The 23,187-nt window shown below is 23.7% G+C and overlaps 1 protein-coding gene across 5 annotated transcripts; it reads left to right on the forward strand.

Moving 5' to 3' along the window:
• Positions 1-4,911: 4,911 nt before the first annotated feature.
• LOC145844112 (uncharacterized) lies at positions 4,912-23,187 on the forward strand. Of its 5 annotated transcripts, none has more exons than XM_082951465.1 (9): positions 4,912-5,018; positions 8,012-8,156; positions 9,720-9,812; positions 14,243-14,365; positions 14,690-14,866; positions 18,825-18,941; positions 19,119-19,301; positions 21,799-21,900; positions 22,412-23,185. In XM_082951465.1, exons 2-9 carry the CDS (start codon positions 8,046-8,048, stop codon positions 22,625-22,627), a joined length of 1,122 nt encoding a protein of 373 aa, XP_082807591.1. In that variant the 5' UTR covers positions 4,912-5,018; positions 8,012-8,045; the 3' UTR covers positions 22,628-23,185. The 5 variants fall into 5 exon arrangements, with proteins under 5 accessions (XP_082807591.1, XP_082807589.1, XP_082807592.1 ...); XM_082951463.1 differs by having other exon boundaries at positions 4,999-5,114; positions 22,412-23,187; XM_082951466.1 differs by having other exon boundaries at positions 4,999-5,114; positions 14,786-14,866; positions 22,412-23,187.

Below are 23,187 nucleotides of genomic sequence, written 5' to 3' on the forward strand. Positions count from 1 at the left end.
TTTAATAAAATATAATAACTTTATGTTTTAACTTCACTAACTACTATTCGTTTTTGAAAATAAAAAGGTTAAAATTGTTGTTCAGTATTAGTATGTTATATTTAACTTACTTCAGTAAAAAAGGCTATTGATTTTAAATTTATTTAAATGATATACATATGATAAATATTTTGTAAACGTTATTATTACTTCCTATGTGTGCTCAGCACACTTTGCTGTAAATTTGAAATAGAAAACTTAGATAGCTTGTGTGTAACCACTAGGAAAGAATAACCTTTCTCAGTATGCAACTTGATTGTAATTATAGCATTATTAATTTCACTCAAATGTGTAGGGCTATTTGTTGTAAGTTTTTATATAAACTTATTTTTATTAAGAAAAAACGAAAAAAAGAAAATTCTTTATAACAAAAAAAAAAGAAAATTATTTAATTTTTATAGCTTTATGTCTTGTTGATTAGTTATTAAGTCTAATTAGCTAACAAGCAAATAATTAAATAATTAATCTAAATTATATTAATATGCTTAAACATAAACAGTCCAGCTTTCTCTTTGTTCTACAAATTTATCTTAACTTTTTCTAGCAATAAAACTACTATTTTTTTAACTAATATTTACTTGGAAACTATAAAAATTAAAACACATTAAATTTTAATTTTTCAAAGTGTGTTTAAACTTATACTATTTTTTATGAACTATTTTTGTTCAAATTTTGTTTGTATTAGATATTTTATTTAATAATCTTAAGGAAAACATGATCGATGGCGTAAGGGTTTCAAAAAAGTCATTGACTATAGTAATAACTTAAGATCGACACCTGCTAGTCGACATTCCACACTAAACCGACAGTGTGAAAATCCCGATGATTAAGCTACAAAATTTTAGGTATTAAATATTTTCTAACAATGTTTAATAATAAAGATCCAAACGAAACAAGTTCGCTTAAAATAAAATAATAATTTAAAAAATATTCAATTTAAAATTAAACCTAGTGAAGTTTTCCTTTTTCGAATTAACAACACAGTTCTGCGCACTTCTAAATAAATAAAAAGTAATTGAATTACCGATCGCAAAATTATTCGCAATATAAGGAATCGGCCGGAATTGAATCTGAAACTGAATATAAATGAAATAAGGCCAGATCCAGCTGGATCAAAAGACCACTTTCAAATCATTAAAATGTTATCTAATGTAAGTTATAAACAAATGAATAATAGCTAAATTTTTGATTTGATTATTAATTAATTATATGTCCTATAAAAAAATAGTTATGTCTATTGTGTTTTCTACATTTTATCTTGCCTGTTATGTACGAAATTTTGTCTTATTGGGTTAACCGACTAAACAAATTGTTTAACCTTCTAATAGAACATTAAATATTGAAATAAAACTAATTTATTTAGAAAAAAAATAAATAAAAATACTACAAACAAAAAAGTATTGATTTGTAATGTAAGAAAGAAGGAAAAGTAACTATGAATTAATCAGTCAATATGTTTTTATTCATACATCTATGATTTGGTATGTCAATAAAAAGTTATTTGAAAGATAACCTATTAATTTATCAACAATTTTGGTTTGATATTAACGAGAAAACACAAAAAATAATAAACACAAAATAAATAAATAAATAAATAAAACCTAAATACACATTAATAAAATTTTCAAAAAATCAAAAAAAAATTTTACCCTCGGTACTCGGTAATTTACTTTGTTTTTATATACTGTTATAAATTTAGTGTGGTTGTTTCTTTACAAAAAAAAGTTACAGTTGGTAATTTTAAATAACTTCATCTTGATCTATTTTTGGATAACATATGTTAAAACTAGTGATTCACCGGGTCTAAAAAAATAGAACTAGATTCGGATCTACTTTTTGAATTAAGATTCAACCGAAACTAGATCTGGTTAATACTGAAAAAAGGCAATATTTAGTTGGACCAATTTTTTACTAAAAGAAAATTGTGTTGTGTGTATTCTATACACAAACTATAGATAAAGCTAAACAAATTAATAACTGCTAATAATTGCATATATTTAAATGTTTAACAACAAAGAGTTCATGTAAAACAACCTATCGTTAAAATTTTTAAAGTAGAATCTTTAATACCATTATCTTAGTAAAAATAAACTAAAAAAACTATATATTTAAATGAAAACATTGAAAAAATTGTAGAATATAAAATGACGTTATCGAGTGTACGATTTAAACTTTTAATCAATCTAGAACTATAAAAACATTACTGTTTACTGTTGAAAGTTATCAAATAAAAATCTAAAACAATTCTAAAGTGAAAAAAAACAAAACTCACTTTGGTAAATTAAACTTTAAAAGTACTAACGAAAACAATCATTGTAAAAATACTTAACATAAAGTTTTAAAATTCTAATATTATATACAATTTTTTTTTGTTTACACAAAATGGGATAAAATATTCTATATATAAAGCTTTTAAAAAATAAAACAAAATTAGAATTAAAAAGAGTGAAAACTAAATTTTAAAACTATTTAATTTTCTTTAGCAGAAGAAATGTTCTTGTAAAATCGACTTAGAAGTCGATTAGTGTACGAAATGTTTCTTAAGCGTAATGAGCAAATAACATTTTTTACTTCCCAAAAACTCTTAGAGAACCTCTCTAAAATATTACCAAGCTAAAAAAGTCTAAGGTAAACTTGATTTTTCGAGTGCTAATAATTTTTAACGCTATTCCTGTTAAAAAAACAAAATAAATTTAGTTTGCGTTGTGATATAGAGTCTATACAATACTATATATAGACTACGTGAGAAAAATTTTCCACAGACGAGTCCAACAGCATGAGCTAAAAATATTTAAAAGCTGGTTTAAGGCTTTATCAGTAAAGTCTAACAAATATAATTTTTCTGCGGTTGGCCAACAATTAATTGACAACTATGACTATGAATGTGCCAGTAACTAGAAGGAGAAGTATTTTTTAGTTTTGATGCGAGCCTAGAGTTTTTTTTTAATAAAAACAATATAAAGTGTTATTTAATTTATTACGCTTTGATTATATTGTTCTTAGGTAAAAAATAATAATTAATTTTTTGTCATTATTTAAAAACATTTATACAAACCTAATTATAGTTATATTGAAAACAAAAAAATATAGTAAACTATGGAGCTATGGACTATGTTTTTAGTTTGATAAACATATATATATTATACAGTATATTATAAAAATAACTTAGAACTCTAAGTAGTAATAAACTTTTTTTAATTAATATTGTTAACTATGGTTTTACTTATGTTTGAGAAATTAAATAGATTAATCAATTTTACATACCAATAAATAACCAACAAAAAATTAACTGACCGAAATAAAAGTCTAAAAGTTTTTTTAAAGAAGCATGTAAAATATCAAAAAAAATAAATTTCTTAAAATCGAAAATGAAAAAATCTCCGGAACCTGTATAACAAACATAGTGTGATTAAAATTACAACATAATTTCAAAACTTTGATTAAACTTTCAAAATATAATTCAAAATAAAATAAAAATTAAAAAAAATCAAAATTTAACCAAGTCCATAAAGTTTAGCGAGGCTACTAGTTTTAAAAAACATCTTTTTTTTATTAATGAACTAACTAGAGTTAAATTCTAATAATCTTTTAAACTTCTAATAATACGACACTTTACATAGCATTCTAAAACTTAAATTATTACTAATAAAAAATCTTAGTTCCGTAAAAGTTTTTATTTTGATGTGATTCTTTAACTTAACTTACATTGTTTGTGGTTGTATCCTTGTAAATATTCGTAAATTTTCGATTATAATACTTTTATATTTGTTTTATTAACTTTAAGTCTTAAAGGTTAATGAATTTGTTAAATATACTAAGACATATTTGTGAATATTACACTAATTACTCGAGCGTAAAGTTACTGTCTTAAAACAAACAAAAATTTATACGCTTTAGCGCTCGATTGGCATAAAAACTAATAATATTTTGACAGCTCTGCTGGTTTTAAATTATAAAATAAATAGCCAAAAGAAACTATAACTATATTTTAGTTTAAGTGTAACACGCACTGCACAAGTTATATTTTTAATAAAAAAACGTTTTTTATACTTTGATAAATAATAAAGACGTTAATATTGCTTAAAAAGGAATATATATTTATATACACTTTTTCTTGTTATACAGATTTATTTAAAAACATACTGACCAGATACTGACCAGTATTTGCCAGAAACAAATCTAAATAAACATTCGTTTATTTTAATACAAAGTCTCATGCTAAAGTGACTTTGTAGTTGTACATCTAAGTATATCGTAATACAGTTACAATTTTGACTATTATTCAAAGTTCTAAAATATGCTTTAGTTTAACAAATTTTTTAAACTCCTAATAGTATTTTTTATTCTTTTAACAAATGCTAATAAATTAAAAACTCTAATGAATCAGTCGGATTGATACACTTCACTAAGTTTGGAGTTTTTATACAAAAACGTCAGAATTAGGTTCGAGTTAGAGAATAAGATTTAAAAATTAAATGTAGAAGAGTTTATATTTTATAAAAACAGGTTATTTACTAGAAGAAAAATAATTTAATAATCTTCTTTAACTAAAACATTCAAACTATACTTATTTGTTTGAGTTTTCATAATTCGAAATTTCATTTACACTTTAAATAGACTGTTTTACATTATTAAAAGTTCCGATCATTTATCTTTGCTCATATTTATGCAGAACTAAAATCACTTTTATAGTTAATCAATGTTTTTTTAACTTTATGTTGTCTTATTTTAGATTATATATAGATAGGATTTAAAGTCTACTTATATATAGCACAAGATACATTTTAAGTTGTTAATTTTTAGTCCCTGATATTTCAAAACAGTTTCAAGTGTGTGCTAATTTTGTCACGTGCATTGTTTTGTTTACACCATTGGCCTAGTTTGTAACTTTTATGAATTTCAATTCGTTCCTCAATGCAGATCAGGTCCAATCATATTGTATTACAAAAAGTGGACATATGAAACTTTCTTATTTTGAAGTTAGTTTATCTACATAATAGATAAGTGTTTTATTAAAGTTAAAGATGCTCTTTCTACATTCTTTCAATTCACATGTTTTTAAATTCAAAAGAAAGGTTTGTTAATGTTAAATTTGAAATTTGATTTTTAAACAAGTTTGTCGAACTACTTTGAAATAAAATAATGATAAAAAATATGGCAAATAAAAGTCAATTTGTAAAAAAAATATTCAATAACATTAACATATTAAGTTCTAACACTATTCTTCATAAGTATATTCTTCTGTATTAAGCAATCAGCAATTTATATATTATGATAGCACACTTTCTTAAAGATAATAGGGTAGATTATGGAGTGTTTATTTAAAATGATTTTTAATTACTTTGATTTATAATATAAGAAAATAATTTTTAGATATAAGTATTTACTTAAGTTTCTTTTTACTAACTATACTTATTAACCTAGTATTTTACATTACCTTGCTCATATAGTGATTAAGATGAAAATAGAACTTGATGTATAAAGTTTTACTATAATAAAAAACTTTTTGCTTATTCATCTTATGAAACTTATATTTTTATGAATCTTTTAGTTAATTAAAACAGTGAACAGGGTAATAAACCTGTACTATAAGTGGAAAACCTTGAATTTGATAAATTTTGAACAAACTTAGAATGTTAACCAAGTTTTACATCTAAAATAAAGAAATTAATGATAAAAAAAATTATAATGCACAATAAAGTTGTATAATTTTTTGAATTTAATTTCTAATAAAACACATCAAATTAAAAAAATAATTATTTTGAATCTTAGCAAATGCATTTTAAATAGAAAAAAATATTATCTTTGATGTTAACTATTTGATGGACAATAAAAAAAGCTTTAAAGTATCTCATATCATTACACAACTTATAAAGATTACTTTAAGTTTAAACATTGATTTAATTAAATTTTATTTATTTCTTAAGTTATAAATTTATAAGTGTAAATACTATAGGTAATCTTTTTTATTATTAATCTTGATGATATTCCAGAATTTTACAAAAAAAGATAACAAACTAAGTTGATTACAAATTTTCTCACAAACTTAGTTTTTTAAATTAGTTAATAATATTAAAAACTAAAAGAAGTACAATAAGTATATTAGTTTTAAAAAGTTAGTTAATATAATTTTACTTTTTTGGCAATAGTTAGATGTAAACTATTTTAAATATAACTCAGACCTAAACTTACTATTTGGCTGTAAGATCTTTCTAACAAAATGTTTTGAAATCTCAAAATTAAAATTTTTCTAAACAGGGTTGACAAAAAAACTGGTATTCTAGAAAAACCTGGAATTTGACAATTTAGTCAAAAAAACTTGAATTTTGAACAAAAATCACTTAAAAGTCTGGGATTTGAAATTATTGTTACATGAAAAGTAACAAGATTTTAGCTGGCTACAAAAAAATCTATCATAATTTTTTATCAAAAAAAATTCATTAAAAAACTCGTTTTATGTACAGGGTTGCCACAAAACCTTGAATTGTTGAAAAACCTAGAATTTGACATTTTAGGCTTAAAAATCTGGAAAATTCTGATATTTTAAACATATTTACATTTTGAGTATTAAAATTTGGCTTGACACAATAAATCTATTATGTAAATAATTTTTTTTTGTCATAATCAAATTTTTTTAGAACTAAAAAACACATTTAAAGTAGCTTTTCAATGTTTTTTTACCTTAAACTTAATTTTAAACTTAAAACTGACTCAAAAACCTGTACTTTTAAAAACCTTCTTAGAATTTTTCAAACCTAGAGAAAATTTTTCAAAAACCAGTGGCAACCCTGTATGTAGCTTTAAACTATCTTTTCAATGTTGTTACATTAATTATGACAGTTTTATTATCTTAAGTATTTTATAAGAAAAATGGACCAGAAAACTTGTTTTTTAAAAACCTGGAAGAAACTTAACAAAAACTTCTGGCAACCCTGAACGGTTGCAGAAATCAACAGCTACCAAAAACTTTTGATATATATTATTTAAAATATTTACTTTTTGTTTAACACAACATTACTAAAAATTAAATTTCAACTTTTTCTTAAAATTTTTCATTTTAACTAGAAATTAATGTTGTTCATATTTAATTGAAATAACAATTGAAGAAAAAGTTGAAATTATATCATAAGTTATGGAATATAAAAAGCTAAATACTAGAAGAAAATATGAAGCTAAATATGATGGGACTCTGCTTTAACATAACAAACTATTTTTATAACAGAACATATCTAAATAGCTTAGTATAGCTAAATTTCTTAAGTTTATTTATTTCTATTTTGACCATTAAAAAACCATTTTATCCCCAAAAAACAAAAAGAAGTTTCAATTTTTTTAGAATTAAAATCTTATAAAAATAAATAATTGATGCTTTTTAAACATGATCTATAAAAAAACAATAAATATTGATTATAAAAAGTAAACACAGTTATATTAAATTTCCAATTTTTTAAATTTTTTTAGTAACACAACAAAAAAACTTTTAAAAACAAAACTGAAATTTTTTTAAGTTTTGCCTCTTATTTTAGGTCTATATTTAATAGTTCATTTTTGCTTAAAATTTAAATGTTTATTGAGCAAATAAAATTTTAAAAAGTCTACTGAAACTTTAAAATAAACATATAGAGGAAGTATTAGAAACATTCTGTTATATAATTGGTGAACTACTAGATTTATTTAACCATAATTTGATTTTTTTTAATATTAGTTCTATAAATTTTCAATCACATTTAATAGTTATATTTGTTGATTATATGAAGAGTATTTAAACATATATAGGGAAAGATTAAGTTTATTTTGAATATTTAAGGAGAAACATTAAGAAAATATCTAAGCTATTAAAAATAATGCATTAAATATTCAATAAAAAAAGGTTGAAATAAAAAATTAATATCAAGTTTTGTTTTGGTACATATAACAAATTATATGTAGCTGATGTGTAAACATTACTCTGATATTAAGTATACTTTGACAGAAAAGAAAATTCAAAGTTTAAATTGACAAGTATAATGGACAATCTTTCTGAACACTCTCAACAAGTACGCTTAAGTAGTGATGGTCAGAATGGTATACATACACATTTAGTTCCAACAAATGAACCTAATACTCAAACGTTTCAGGTTTAACACAATTACAACTAATTAAAATTAAATTTCAAGAAAATGTACATTATTAGTTAAAATAAAGTATTGATATTTGTTTTTGTTTAAATCTACATATTTAAAACAGGGACTCAGTAATTAATGGAAAATATTTATTACTTAAAATTTTTTTATAGTAGTCAAACTTACAACAATTTTATTTAAATTTTTGTATTAAACAAAAAACTTGATTTGACAAACTTCAAGTTACAATACTTGAACTTTGGTATTTAAACCACAGTTTTGTTTATATTGTTGAAATATCAAAGCATAACTTCTTAATTTATTTATATAACCATTTAAAACACCTTCTAAAATTCACAAGTTTTGGTTCAAATGTTTATGAGTTGAATGTTATTTGTACTAATTAAAGTTTAGACGCTTTTAACTTCAACAACTACTTAACCTGTTTGAGTTTTATTGAAATTTGTAATTAAGAGTCTGTAGAATTTTATTTGATCATAAAATTAGATTTTAAGTAAACAGATTCAAATCATTTATAAAATACAAAAACTGGATATAAGTTTTAGTTTTTAGGTTTATTTGTGTAGAAATCAATATATTAATAACGTAGAAGTCGAAAGTTAAAATATGTAGCAGTTATTAGTTATTAAAACACCAATTTAGTATTAGATTTATCAAGTTTTTAAATATCAATTAACAGAAGTTTTTTTTTATTGTTATATTGTAGTTTTTTGGTTTTTTAACTAAAGTTTTTGTAAAAGAGTACATTTTAGATGTTTATGTCTTGTACTTTATAGAAAATTCAATTTCCTATTTTTTTATAATTAATGAACTTCACCATCCGACCAACAACAACACCATCCGAGACAACCTACGACCGGTTTCGTGCTTATATTTTATGTCAGAATAACTGAAAATTTTACATGTTGTGAAACTTTACAAATTAGTATAAAAATATATTTTTTTAGTATCAAAAATTAAAAAAACAAAGTAGTTATTAAGTTTTAATTATATACAGGGTTACCACAAAACCTGGAAAAACCTGGAATTAAATTATTTTTACATGTTAATTTACAAAACTTTGATTTGACACAAAAAATCTATTATATGAAAAAAATTTATTATCATCAACAATTTTTTTATTAGAAAACACATTTAAAGTATCTTTACAGTATCTTTTCAATGTTGTTGTACTATTTAACACAGGTTTTTTAAAACTTCATTTTAAAATAAACATAGACCCAAAAACGTGTACTTTGAAAAATCTGGAGGAAATTTTAAAAATCTGGAGAAAATTTTCCAGTAACCAGTGGCAACCCTGTAGATATAATGTAAAGTTGTTTAAAGATTTAATAAGTATTAACAGACAGTGAAGGTCTGCTTATGTTTTTTTATGGTTTAACTCAAAACATGCTTAATCAAAGTACTTAAAAATAATGCTAGTAATAGTAAATAACAAGTTATGTTGTATTCTGTTTGCGCAAACTCATTAAGTTTATTGCTGTACTCTATTGTTAAAGTCGGGTAGCTGTTTTAATTCATTTTATTGGCTCTAATTTTTAAATAATTTTTAAACAGGTTATTACCTTAAATGGAAACAATAGTATACAAAACATAGTAAGCAACAATCAGCAAGCACAGCAGGTTGTATTACAAACAGACAATCAATTAGTTAGTAATTTTCTGAATGAAAAAACATTTATTTATAAATTATTATCTACTTAGCATTATTTTTAATAAAATCTTGTTTTGTTTATGAAAACTAAATATACATTTATCTTAATATATAATAATTTGATTGCATATAGTTCAACAATTTTGATCCGGATTGCACAAAACGTTTTTGCATTGTATTTACCTTTGGGAATTAAAACATAACTAAACAATTTAAACATAGTAATGTTACATTATATGTGGTCAAGGTAGTCTTAGTTAAGTGGCACTAAATCAACAACATGTCTGCTAATTAAAAGCTTTGCTTTTTAAACTTTGTATTTAATGATCACTATTATGTTGCAGTGAATCTAAAACTTTTTAGGAACTGTGCATTGTTACCAAAATTGTTTAGCATTAACTTGATAATAAAAATTTCAAAATCTAAGAAAAAGTACTTATATTCTTTTTTAAGTTTATACATCTAATAAAATTAAATATTTGATGAAGTTTAAATTATATTGTTTTAAAATGTTTTCAACACTCAATTAGCTTTTTGTTCACACTCAATGAAGTACACTACTGTGCAAGTGTTTAAAAAAACTGATATAATTAGCTTTAATGTTAATAAATTATTAAGTATGAATAGTTTGTTTATTTAGAATAAAATTTACAGTTGGGAAAAAAACTATCTTTTAAATTTTTTCAATATTTTTGTATTTTATAAACATTTTCAAAAAACCAAAACCTTAACTATAAAAAATAAGTCATTAAAAAAAAAAAAAACAAACTTCTGTATTGTGTACACAATGTCATAAGTATTTATTTATATTTTCTAATAGAGTTCAGAAGAAATTTGAAATGTTTATAAGTTTTTATTTTTGTAATTATTGACATTTTAAAGTTTTTAGCATGGTTGGTCATATGGTCAATAGAAATTAGGTAACAACTATTCAAGAAATTATTTTAATTTATAATTTTTGCTTCTTGGAAAATATACCATAACTGTTATTAACAATGAAAGTGTATATTAGGGTTAGAGATAATGAAGAAATAATTAGAAAATTTGTTGTATTTAATCTCATCTTTAATTTTTTTTGTAAGGAATACAAAATATATTATTCCTATATAAACAAAAAATGAACTCTTAAATGAAAAAAATACTAGTTCTTAATATTTAAATTTTCTTTAAAGCTTTAAAAGGCTAAAAACTAGAATTTAAATTCTTGATATACATCGTGAATATTTAAGTAAAAGTAGTTTAGTACACATACGTTTAACTTGATATAAAAATACTAAAAGTAGTTTTTCGTGTATTTAATTATTTTCAAAACTTTTTCAAAAATATGGTATTTTCTTAAATTTATTGGCATTTTTTTTAAAAAGTTTAGCATTGACTCACAAATAAAAGTTATAAATATAAACTACAAACTAGTGTTTAAACTCTGTATATCTTTTGAGATATATTAGCTACATAAATAGTTTCGATAGAAACATATTGACTGCAAAATATAATCATCAATTTTCTCTAAAACTTAAAAATTCACTAAAAACCTATTTTTTTCTTCATTTATTGAGCTATAGACATCAAACTTTTTAGGAAACATTCCATGTATAGTTTAGAAGACTTTTAATGTTAGGAACGGGTCAAAATTGCATAAAGACAAAATTGCACGAACACACTTTTGCACAAAGACAAATTCGCACGAGAGGATTAAATTGCAAGAGGGAACAACATTGCACAAAGACATTTTGCACCAAGGGTCAACTTTGCACAAGTTACAATTTTGCACGGGAGTAAAAAAAAACCAGAAAAAAATCTAATAAAAATAAACAGAAAAAAAAACTAAAAGATAAATTGATAAAAAAGCAAAAAGAAAAAAAAAATACTGACTGAGAGTAAGGGTTAGGGGTAACAGTGAAAGTAAAAAAAAAAAACTAATGAAAATTATAAAAAAAAAGTTAGAAAAAAAAATTAATAAAAAAAAGTTACCGACCAAGGGTAATGGTTAGGGGTGATAGTGACAAAAAAAAAACACTAATTAAAAAAAAATTCAATCCATGCAAAAATGTCTCTGTGCAAAAGTGAATCTTTGTGCAAAAGTCGCTTTGTGCAATTTTGTCCCCTTGTGAAATTTTGTATGCTCTTGCAAATTTGACAGCTACCCTTTAATGTTAGAATTTTGAAAAAAAAGGATAGTTAAAAGAAAACAAAAATCCTACATTTAAAATACTTAATTTTAAATATTAGTAGTGAACTTTTTTTTTAATTTTGAAGAATATTAATTTAAAAATGAAGGAGAGATAGATTTTTATTGAAATAGTTTTTTTTTTTGCGTTTTTGGTTTGTTCCTTCTTTAAGGAACCAATTGAATGACAAAAATCTCAAAATTTACTTTGAATTTTGTAAAGCGATAAAAATGTGTGATAGCTAGGATAAAAATTCATAAAAAAGATCAACTTGTAAAAATCAAGGTAAACTATTTTTTTAACTCAGCTAACTTTTTAGCATTTTTATTTATAAGACTGATCTTAAATTCAAAATTTAACACATAAAAATGTTAAGATAGTGTTTCCTCAATCATCTGGTTCCTCGTTTATCCGGCTGATCTCGGTCGAGAAGTAGATTTATTTAATTAAGCTCAAGTCAATGCTTTTGTTTACTTTACATTAATTTTAAGATTACAATAAAAATTTCAACTTATAAGTAAGGAGAATAATATCTTACCATTATATTCAATACTTTCTATTTGATAACATAATATTAACAACTGCAGATCTTGCTTAAATTGTTTAAACAAGTGAAACATTGTTTTGGTAGTAAAATTGAAGTTAAAATTGATGTTTTACTATAAATACACGATTAGTTCAATTTTTTATAACTAATTGAGCAGTTTACGGTTTTCATATTTCTGAAAAAATCGCAAACTTAATGTTAAAAATTTTTGTTTTTGCGCTCAGTAAATAAAAAAGTTTTCTGCTAAGAAACTAGAAAGCTTGTTAAAAAACCGCCATTCTTTCCTTTTTAAGAAAGAATTCCAATATTAGCTAAACTGTTTACGGCGTAATTAATTTTTGCTAATTAAATTTAGAATTAATTAATGTATTGTTCCTTTTATTCTATGTCTGTTTAAATAGTTTGTTTCAGTAAAAATTCTGAAAATAAAGTAAGCTAGTTTATAATTTAGTTTTTGTTCTGTTGTATGCATTTCATAATATAAAAGAAATAGTTTATTAGAAAAAAGTACTATGTTTGTAGTTATACGGCCTAATGCTTATCTGGCCAAAAAAAATACTTGGCCCAATAAGCAGGGTTGCCACAAGGTCAGGATATACTAAAAAAGTTACAAAAGTCAGGAAATTTGACTAAATTTGAAAAACAGGTTAAATTTTGTCAGTTAAAATTTACAAAATTCCTTATTTTCCAAAGACTTCAAATGTTAAGAAAAATTAAATAAAAATCTACTAAAGTTACAAATTTTTCTAGAAATTTTCAAAATTTCCTAATTTCCAATGCCTTCATCTGGTAAAAATTAATAAAATATCTTTTATAAAACTGCAAAATTTTTCTATTAACATATTGAACTACTACCCTACTTGAACAAGCAGTTTTGGTTTAATTTTTAGTGTTCATGATCTGTGGCAAGGACACTTCCATGAGTTTATAAGTTAGAAAATACAAGTATTTTGCTGGTAGGTAGTATAGAGTTGTTTATTGCAAATACGTCAATCATACACAGATGGTTCAAGTGATGTAATGGAAGGTAGATGATTGAATTCAGCAAAAAAAAACTGTTGTTTTAAGCTGTATAAAAATAATATTAAAAGCTTTATATAGTTTCAAGTGTTTGATTATGTATTTTAAATAAGTTTATATTAAGAGTTTGATTTAAAAAAGTCAGGAAATTTTTCTCAGTTTGATCTGTGGCAACCCTGGATAAGTGAGGAAGCACTGTATTATTTTTAGCAGTTTTTAAAAATGTTAAAAATCTATTTGATTAAAAATAATTATATCATTGCATACTAACTTTATACTTTTAAGTTTATTAAACACTGTTTTGCAAAATCACTTCATTAGTTTAAAAGTAACATGATATTTATCAAATCATATGGCATAGCCTCATCTTAGTATTTCAGTCTGCTAATGTTAAAAATTAGTTGTAACCGTTAAGTTTCAAAAAAATTCAAATATCCTAAAGTTAGTTTATTGCAACTTTTAGAAATAAAAGATAGTACTGCCGATTTATGTTATTAGTAAGTATCAGGCATAAACTTATTAACTATTTGAAAAATTTTTTTTTGTTCTCTTTAAAATATATTTTAATTGAAATTTAAGTTCACACAACTCACTTAGTTTTGTTTTATAAAAAAAAAAAATATCAACATACATTAATTAAAGTAAATCAATTTACTTTAAGTTATTTGTACTTAACACAAATATTTAACAGAGTAACCAAACGTCTAGTGGTAAAAGCCAACAATCTGTCAGTGGTTTGCAGTTTCTAAATAGCAGTAACGGAAGTTCTCAAGTTCAAAGTCAACCTCAGTTTGTTATTCAGCAAGCTCAACAAGTAATGTCATTTGTGATCTAATGTTAACATACACTGTATATACATTTGCAGTATAATTATTTATTTCTGTAACATTATTTACTTCCTAAGTAATTACGAATTTGTAACTTATTTACAATGCAAACTTTTCCAGTTTTGGGTTAATTATTTGTTGCTTGAAAATTATGTTTAAAATCACATAAATGTATAGGTATTATAATGTATTGCATCTATAGAGTTTATAATGTGGAAGTAATACACATTGTTTTAAGTATTTTCAAAAAGATTGAAATATCAGCTCAACAAAATCTATAACAATGTAATGCTTTGCTGTCTTACTCTTAGAATGAATTTCCACAACTATCTAGTTTTGATGTATTAAAACAGCTTGGAAGACAAAAACCAAGGTTGTTATCCCAAGATAACAAATATTTCTCACAGAACAATCAACTTAATTATCATCAAAACCATCTACCACCAAAAATTATTCCAAGCGGAAGTAAAAATAATAAAAATAGTCAGGTTTATAAATAGAAACTTCATCAAAGTTTTTGTAGTGAGCCTGCTTTTTAGCTTAATTTTTATAGAAATTTTTAGAAGTTTATTATGCTTGTTTTGATTTTGAAAGTTTTTTTTGCTTTTAAAAGTCATGTTTAGAAAAAGATGTACATATACTTATTGTTGTATTAGTAAAAAGATGAAGTAAAGATAAAATTTTGAAGTAAAACTGATTTGTATTGAGTTGTAGGATTGATTAATGTAAGACTAAAATACATTAAATTTTTATAACATCTCAAATTGTATTTTGTATGAAAACTAAGTCCTGCTTCAAAATCACTTTCTATTGAACGTATAACTTTAATTAATTGTTTAAATACAATTAATTAAGCAGTTTATTTTAGAAGCCTAAAGTATAACTAGTTTTCGCTTGTCTTGATTGTTCAATTTCGATAGCTTTGATACTGTATTATATGATATAGAAATTTTTAGTACATGTATTGTACATTATTTTAAAAGTTTAAGGAGTCATAACCAAAAAGCACAATTTTGATAGATAGAACAATTATTTATACAAGTTATATTTAGATCTACACACTATTTGTAGGTGATAATAGCTTCTTATTGAAAATATAATCTGAGAAGTATACTATACCGTACAGTAAAAGACAGTAAGTCTTTTTCTTTTGTTTGTTTCTTTTTATCATTTATATATGTTTGAAACAATAAAAACCTATCAATAAAAATACATATTTTACATTTAAGTTGAAAATATAACAGTTTAGGTCAGATAATAAACAACTGTTCAAATCCACTGTATTCTTTATATAATATTAAATTCAAAAGAGCTGTACAGTGTACAGTAACCTGTCAACTAGGTACGCAATTTTTTAGCCGAAAAAAGCTGTGTTCAAAAATAAAATCAAAATAAATAGAGTTTTTCAAAAGTTTTAAGCTAGCCTGAATTTTCCTGGTTGGTCTAAGTGACCTAAGATTGTCGTAACCATGACAATTACATATAAACAAAATGAAAAGTAAACTTATAAAATTGTTAAGCACTCCTTATAAAATCCATTACTGCCAATATTGACGATAGAAACCACAGTCTACCATGAGCATCACACCATTTTACGGTTTGTTGTTGTGTTTTCTACGAAGACAGCTAATTAAAATGAATATATTGCTAAACAATAAAGTGGAGTAAAATTTTATAACTATAAAATTTTTTGAAAAAGCACAATTTAATAAAAGAATGATCATATTTTTCATCAATCTTCATTTATTAAAAATTAGTAATAAACTACATTTACTGTGTAAATTTACAAGGTACAAATATAAATACATGTATAAAGTATATACTCAAGACTTCTAATACCAAAATTATGTTTTGTTTTTATGGTAAAAGTTATCGTTTTGGGAAATTTTTCTTTAATAGTTATTTGTAAAATTTAGTGAATTTTAACATGCTTGTATCAGACTTAATTTTGGTGATTAATTACCAAAAGTTACTAGGTAGATACTGCTAGTTGGGTACGCAATTTTTGCGCTGTGTTTAAAGTGCGTACCTAGTTGGCAGGTTACTGTACTAAATTTTGTGTAATTTGGGTACTAATTTGGTTTTTAATTTAGACTTTAAACTAGTTTGCGCTTAGATGTTAGTATGTATAGATATCTTAGAGGTATTTTTGGAGATTTTTAGTATGTAGCTTCAACAAGTTTTTAAGAGGGCTTATTAATTTTTGTTTTAATTATTAAGTTATATTTTAAATAATTATATGATTAAAAAAATATTAGTTTATTTTTTTGATTAGGGATGGGAAGCTTTTCTAGTCGGCGGAACAGATTTACCAGAAAATGTATTACGTTGATTTGTAAAATAATTTTAGTGTGCAGCGTAATTTTGAGAAATTGTACTATAACGGCTAGAATTTTTATTAAGTGAAAGTACAACGAAAAGTACATTTAATAAGCACTTCTGTGTAATAATACTAAACTTGAGAGCACATTTCAAAAAAGGCGTTTATCAAAAAGCTCAGTTTTATTAAAACTACGCAAAATCTTTTCAAGCTACAAATACGTCGTAGGCTAGGTCTGGTCTGCGAGCCATACGTTATTCAGGCTTAAATTATATACTAGTTAGTTTTAGTACAGATGAAAAATCAAAGTTTTTAAGAGAGAATCACATCAAAAAATATGATTATTTAAAATTTTACTTTTTTTTCATTGAGTCGTTAATAATATTATTAAATTTTTAGAGACTTTAAAGAAGCTCATGTAAACTTAGTAGAATGTTTTTAATAATCTAACACATAATTTTTATTAGTTTTTAGTCTATGTGATGTTATCAAGCTATTAAATGTCCAGTCCATTTATCATAACACTTAGCTCGAAAGCGGTGGTTTTAGCTTTATGTCATTTAAACAGTTCAAACTCGTTTTTCAAGCTTAATTAATGAAATTGTTTTGGTTTAAAAAACAATATCATCAAGCTGAAAAAAGCAAGGAATTTGAAATAATTAGTGACACTAAACAAATGACATCAAGACAGTTTTAACAAATGATAGCTATAGATTTTTAATTTCATAAAGCTTTAATTTCAGCTTACTAATTTTCCTTAAAGTATTGCTGAAAAAACATTAACAGACTAAGAAAGTGTGATCAATTTTATCTGCTAAAAAGTTTTATTCTCTGATGTAAAAACTAATATAAATTTAAGCTTATGGTTATTTTCTTAAGTTTAAAAACGAAGAATCTTTATAAAAAGATTTCTTTATTTTCTATAAATTAAGTTTTGTGATTTTATCAATTCAAGTGGTGTAGTTGAAATTTTAATTTAAACGTTTTAATTTTCTCTTAATCGTTTTTTTTTTCGGTGCTGATAATGTTCTATAAAATTATTTCTGCTGTTTTGAATTGTTTTTTAAATATTACTTATCAGATTAAAATGACATAAAAAGGTTATTTATCATTTTATTGAAAAGTTTTATTGTTGAAAGTCATTAAAATTAAATACATAGTGAAGTTTAAAATTATTTCAAACGTTTATAAATCTTTATTTAAACTAATTGTTTTGTTAATCTCACAAGTTATGAAAAATTTATTGTAAAATTTGAAATACTAGAATTATTATTTTTCTGTTTCATTAACTAAACCTACAGCTTTTCGTATGGTATTATTATAAACTTTATAAAGAAGAACCTTGACCCATTTTATTATATCAAATACAAAAATTTTTTTTTTTTACTTTTTAATTTCTAGCGGTTTGAAAAAATATTAAACAAAGTGTATTTCAAGGTTTAGATAAACTGTTTGTTTTTTTTAATGGAATCTGAAGATACTGTCCAGGTATATATTTTAAGTATACCAGACTTATCGTGTCTTTTTTTCAATAAACTTTAACATAAAGTTTAGTTCTATACCTTAAATTTTTACAATCTTAAGAAATTAAAAGATATATTTAATGTAGTTTTTCAATGCTCATTTTTTCAAGCTAGTTTCATATAGTAACTACATATTTTTCACCATATCATTTTAATTAGGTGTACCATAATAAAGTTGTATATACCACTAGTTAATAAAGTTATAAAATTTGTAAAACACTTTTATCAATGTAAATTTTAAATTGAGTACAAATAATAGTTTTTGTTTACACAAATATATTTTTTTTTCTAAAAATGTATTTTTAAGGGAAAGTATACTTAAAGGTCAGTCTGAGTCAGCAATTTTTTAAAAGTTGTTTTTATTATTTTTTTATTTATACCCTTATCCGTAACCCACCTTACCCAAACATATATAAAATTAATCAAAAATAAAGTTTTAGTATTTTAAATTGAAAAAAGAAAAAAAAAAAAATTCTGCTGACACAAAAAATATGCAAGTCAGACTTATCTTTAAGTATACTAGCCTTTTTGAGGTTTTCTTATTTATTTTATTTTTAGTCTTTATGGTGTTATTTGTCATTAAAAATCAATTAAACAAATTAGGCCGATGGTTCGTCACAGCAGCAGCCAATTATAATTCACGGAAATCCTTCTTCTAACATCTCCAATATTATAACAAGTGCACTAGGAAACGGAAGGAACAACAGTCCTCTTATTATGGTAAGAATATAAAATGGTTTGTACGAAAAATAATGTAGCATTTATAAAGAAACTTTTTGCATGTTAAAAACAATTATCAAAACTTTATGAGTAACTTGTAGTGTGTTGTTCTACAAAAAAAAGATTGTAGATCCATCATAATCAAACACATCTACTGCAAATAATATTTCACAACAGGTGCTTCCAGGGAACACCGCGTCAACTTCAACTGCTAATATTTCAATTCAACCGGCAGCGGCTCCCGTAGTGCCTGACGAAGAACCTCTGTACGTGAATGCAAAGCAGTACAACAGAATTCTCAAGAGAAGGGCTGCCAGGGCTAAGCTTGAAAACGAAGGTCGCCTGCCAAAAGAAAGAAAGGTCAGTTGACTTTATAACTACTTTTTACTAAAAAAGAAAAATATGTTTGTATTTTTTGACATATTTTATAGAGTAGAGTATTTCAGCTATAATTTGATAGATCAGATATTGGCAGTCTTTTTATAAGTAACAAATCGGATTTGCTAGAAAAAGTCTTACATGAACAAAGTTGCCAAAAAACCTGGAGTTTTACACTATTTTTACTTGAAAAGTAACAATGTTTCAATTAGATACGAAAAGTAGGTCATAAAGATCAAAAAAAAAATTCGTTAAAAGCATGCTTTATGTAGCTTTTAAGTATCTTTTCAATGTTGTTAAATTATTTAAGATAGTTATATTACCTTAAGTTTAATTTTATACTTAAAATGGACCGAGAAAATTGTTTATTTAAACCTGAAAAAAATCAGAAAACCTTGAAAAATTTACCAAAAACCTCTGGTAACCTTGCATGAACCACTTTTATTTAAAAAAAACTAAAAAAAGAATTTTTTAAACACAAACTGAATGAGATAGTTAGTAAGTTATTAAAATTACCCCTTTGCTCACTTAATTTACAATTTAATTAAGAGCGTGTTTGTACATTTATTTTAATTGTTTTGCACAAGTTAGCTAAAAGATACGTCCTGAGCCGTAGCAAAAATACACTTTTTATAATACTCTTTTAGTAAAACATTTTATAAAAATCAAGGTCTAATAATTTATCTTTAGTATCTTATCTCTTGTCTTAGAACCATAGTATTGTAAAACGTGATATTTTTTTACTACTAACGTTGATTTATTTATTTTCAAAAATATATTATTTAAAATTATGTTTATTATTTTAAAACTTGCATTACTATAATTAATTTACTTATAGTTTATTATGATCACTAGTATATGTTTTTAATTTTCTTCAATAAAAAAATCAAGATCTAAAAAATATCTCATTGATGAAATAAAAGGTAGAACGTTTTGGTTTTACATTAAAAGCTTAAGTATACTTTAAACATTTTAGTATGTATAGTTTTTTTTTACTATATTGATAGTTTCTACTCACAATTCAATTTTTTGGGAGAAAAAAAAAAATCACTTTTTTTGTTACATTAACTTGACTTAAATTCGTCTATGGTGTTTATACTTTTGTTAAATATTAAATTTTATATAAAATATTGTTTACTTTAACTTGTGACATTAAAAAAAACTTATTTTACTAAGTTGATGTACAGGACATGAAGTTTGAAAAATAATCTAGATACTTATTTTATGTAGTAGTCATGTGTTCTAATTAAACCTCAAAAAATTTGTGCTTTTAAAAAGTTTAGTTTTTTTCTATTAAGCTCTCAAAAATTTAGGTTTATAAATATCATAAAGATATCAGTAGCCCTTTTAATTCAAAACTACAACTTTCTATCCTGAGCTAACATTTACTTCCTATTTTGTTTAAACTACTAAACTCTTTTTGTTGATTGAAAACCTTAAGCAAGTTATTTTTAAAGTTTGAAAAAATTGTTTTTAACCTCTCTATTTTTTATGCACAAATTTAAAAAATAGACATTGATTAGTTTGTTGTTAATATATATATATATAAATTTACAAGGTGTTAAATTAACAACCATAAAAGATTAAATTTTAAAAAGTATACAATGTTTAGATCTTACAACAGATCACAAGGTTAATGCTGTTTTTCTACAGCAACTGTTGTATAATTTCCCAAAGTAAAAAAAATATTTTACTATAGAATTAAAAAAAAACTTTATGTTGTGTTAAAAAAGAGTTCCATCGATTTACATTTTGGCTAATTTTTTTTAGATATTATAATATTAAGTATTTAGGTCCTTTTATAAAAGTTTTTAAACAAATTTATCTAAAATAATATATAGCTGAAGAATTTCATTGGCTTTCAGTGAGTTTCTATTTTTGGAAAAGTATTTATATTCAAGATATAGATCCTCAGTAATTAGTCAGAAATAAGAAAAACTTTGTGCAGTTTTATAAACCCTTCTGTTTGATTTGTACTTGATACTCAAATAAAATAGGGTGCACGATTATTTAAATTCAGATAATTCAAGTTCTTAACTCAATATTTAAAGAGCCGCAAATCAAAAAGTAATACACGTTTGGAAAAAGTTAAAAAAAGCTGTTGTAGGTCCAATTAATACCTACTATACTTTTTTACAATTTTTCTAATATTTTTTGAGATATGGCTAAAAAAGTTTTATAATATATAAATTTTGAGTACTTTTCAAAATTATCTTTAATAAGTACTTTTATTCAAATCTTTTTACTTTCATTATCTTATTACTTAAACCTCCAGACGCTTTTTTAATTTTTTAAATATGTATTATTTTTTGAGTTGTGGCCCTTTTAACATTTTTAAAGAATTTGAATTTTCCGAATTTGAATAGTCATGTAACCTCTTAACTGCAGTTGTCAATAAAACTAGCTTAACATAATAATTATAGAAACATTGAAATTACATCTATTAAGTCTTTCAAAAAATATAATATGAATTTTTTAGAAATATCTTCATGAGTCAAGACACAAGCATGCAATGTCAAGGCAAAGATCGAATGGTGGAAGGTTTGACTCGAGTTGCACCGGTAATAAGTCAACACAGCAAGTTTGTTTTTTTTACTTTGAGTTCTTATTAAACGTAGACTTTTATACTATTGTAAAACTAAATAAGTTAGTTAGTACTATTTGCGACGCGTAGTATATTTGTTAGGGGTGCAGAAAAATTACAAGTATTTAAAAACCATTATAAATTATAAAATTGACATTATATTTAGTTTAAAGTTGTAATGATAATGTTAAGCGTTAAAATTTTTTTTTGATTGATATATTTAATTTCCAGAAAATTTCAAAAAAAAACTATGAAAAATAACACACAATTAGCTAAGTATTGAAAAGTGTGTTTAAAATTTTTATATTTCATAAGGTTAAACAAATACAAAGGCTGAAATAACTAAATTTAGCTTTTACATTTTTTTGGTTTTAATTATAGTATAACATAGAACTACATCAAATTTTTTCACTATGGACACTATAAACTTGTCACTATTTACGTAAAGCAAAACACATTTAGCTGATTCTTAGTATATAAGTACTAATTAACAAACACACGAATTAAGCACAACGAAGTAGACGAGTTTCAGCAGTTCAATTTGAAGCAGCAGAAAAAAATACAGCAGCTCAAACACCAGCAAAAAAAGAACATCGTCCCTATTACTTCCAACCTGCAGCTGAAAGACGAGTCGGATCTCGACCAGCACAATTTTATTTTGAATTTTCCAACCGAAAAGGAACCGCCTAAGAAAAGTTTAATACATAATAATTCCCGCTCTTAAAATTGAAAATTTTATTGTTTAGAGTGTTGTTTTTTAAAGCTTTTTCAAATTATAGCCTGTGTTTTCAGTAAGCTTTTTTAAGGTTTTCTCTTATCCTAATAAAGTTGACTAGTTTCGAAGAAAAAAGTCCTTATGTTTTAGAAGAAGTATATTTAAAATAAAAAGCTCCAATCTAATAAGTCCAGTTTATTAAAAAGTTAATTATGATTTTAAATGATTTTATGGTTTATTTTTTTCCTTAGTTTCTTAAAGTTTGATCCAGACCACTACTTTATTTTTTAGTATAATACTTCCTAAAGTGATTTTTTTTTCTGTCTTTTAATTTAATTGAAATTGTTTTAAGGTGTTACTACAAAATTCTTAAGTAAATAATTACTGCTAAAATTTTGTTTTTGTTTTAAATAAGTTCGTTTTACGAAACAAAAGTTGTTAAAAATAACATGTTTTTTCTAAAAATAAAATATGTTTTTATAAAAATGACTTGAGTAGTTATTGTTTTTTGTTTTCAATATAAATTAAAACCTTTTAAGCTGTTGATAACTTTTATATAAAAAATCAAC

Source organism: Thalia democratica, chromosome 9, assembly GCF_965202585.1.
Source record: "Thalia democratica chromosome 9, ktThaDemo2.hap1.1, whole genome shotgun sequence".
Classification (NCBI taxonomy): Eukaryota; Metazoa; Chordata; class Thaliacea; order Salpida; family Salpidae; genus Thalia; species Thalia democratica.

What these genes read in the sequence shown, in the direction of transcription:
- LOC145844112 (XM_082951463.1), top strand. Translation starts at nt 5,092, where the DNA reads ATGTTTTTAAATTCAAAAGAAAG. An exon ending in TACAAACAGACAATCAATTA is followed by an intron (nt 9,813 to 14,242) that starts GTTAGTAATTTT and finishes AATATTTAACAG; the next exon opens with AGTAACCAAACGTCTAGTGG. An exon ending in AAAATAATAAAAATAGTCAG is followed by an intron (nt 14,867 to 18,824) that starts GTTTATAAATAG and finishes TAAACAAATTAG; the next exon opens with GCCGATGGTTCGTCACAGCA.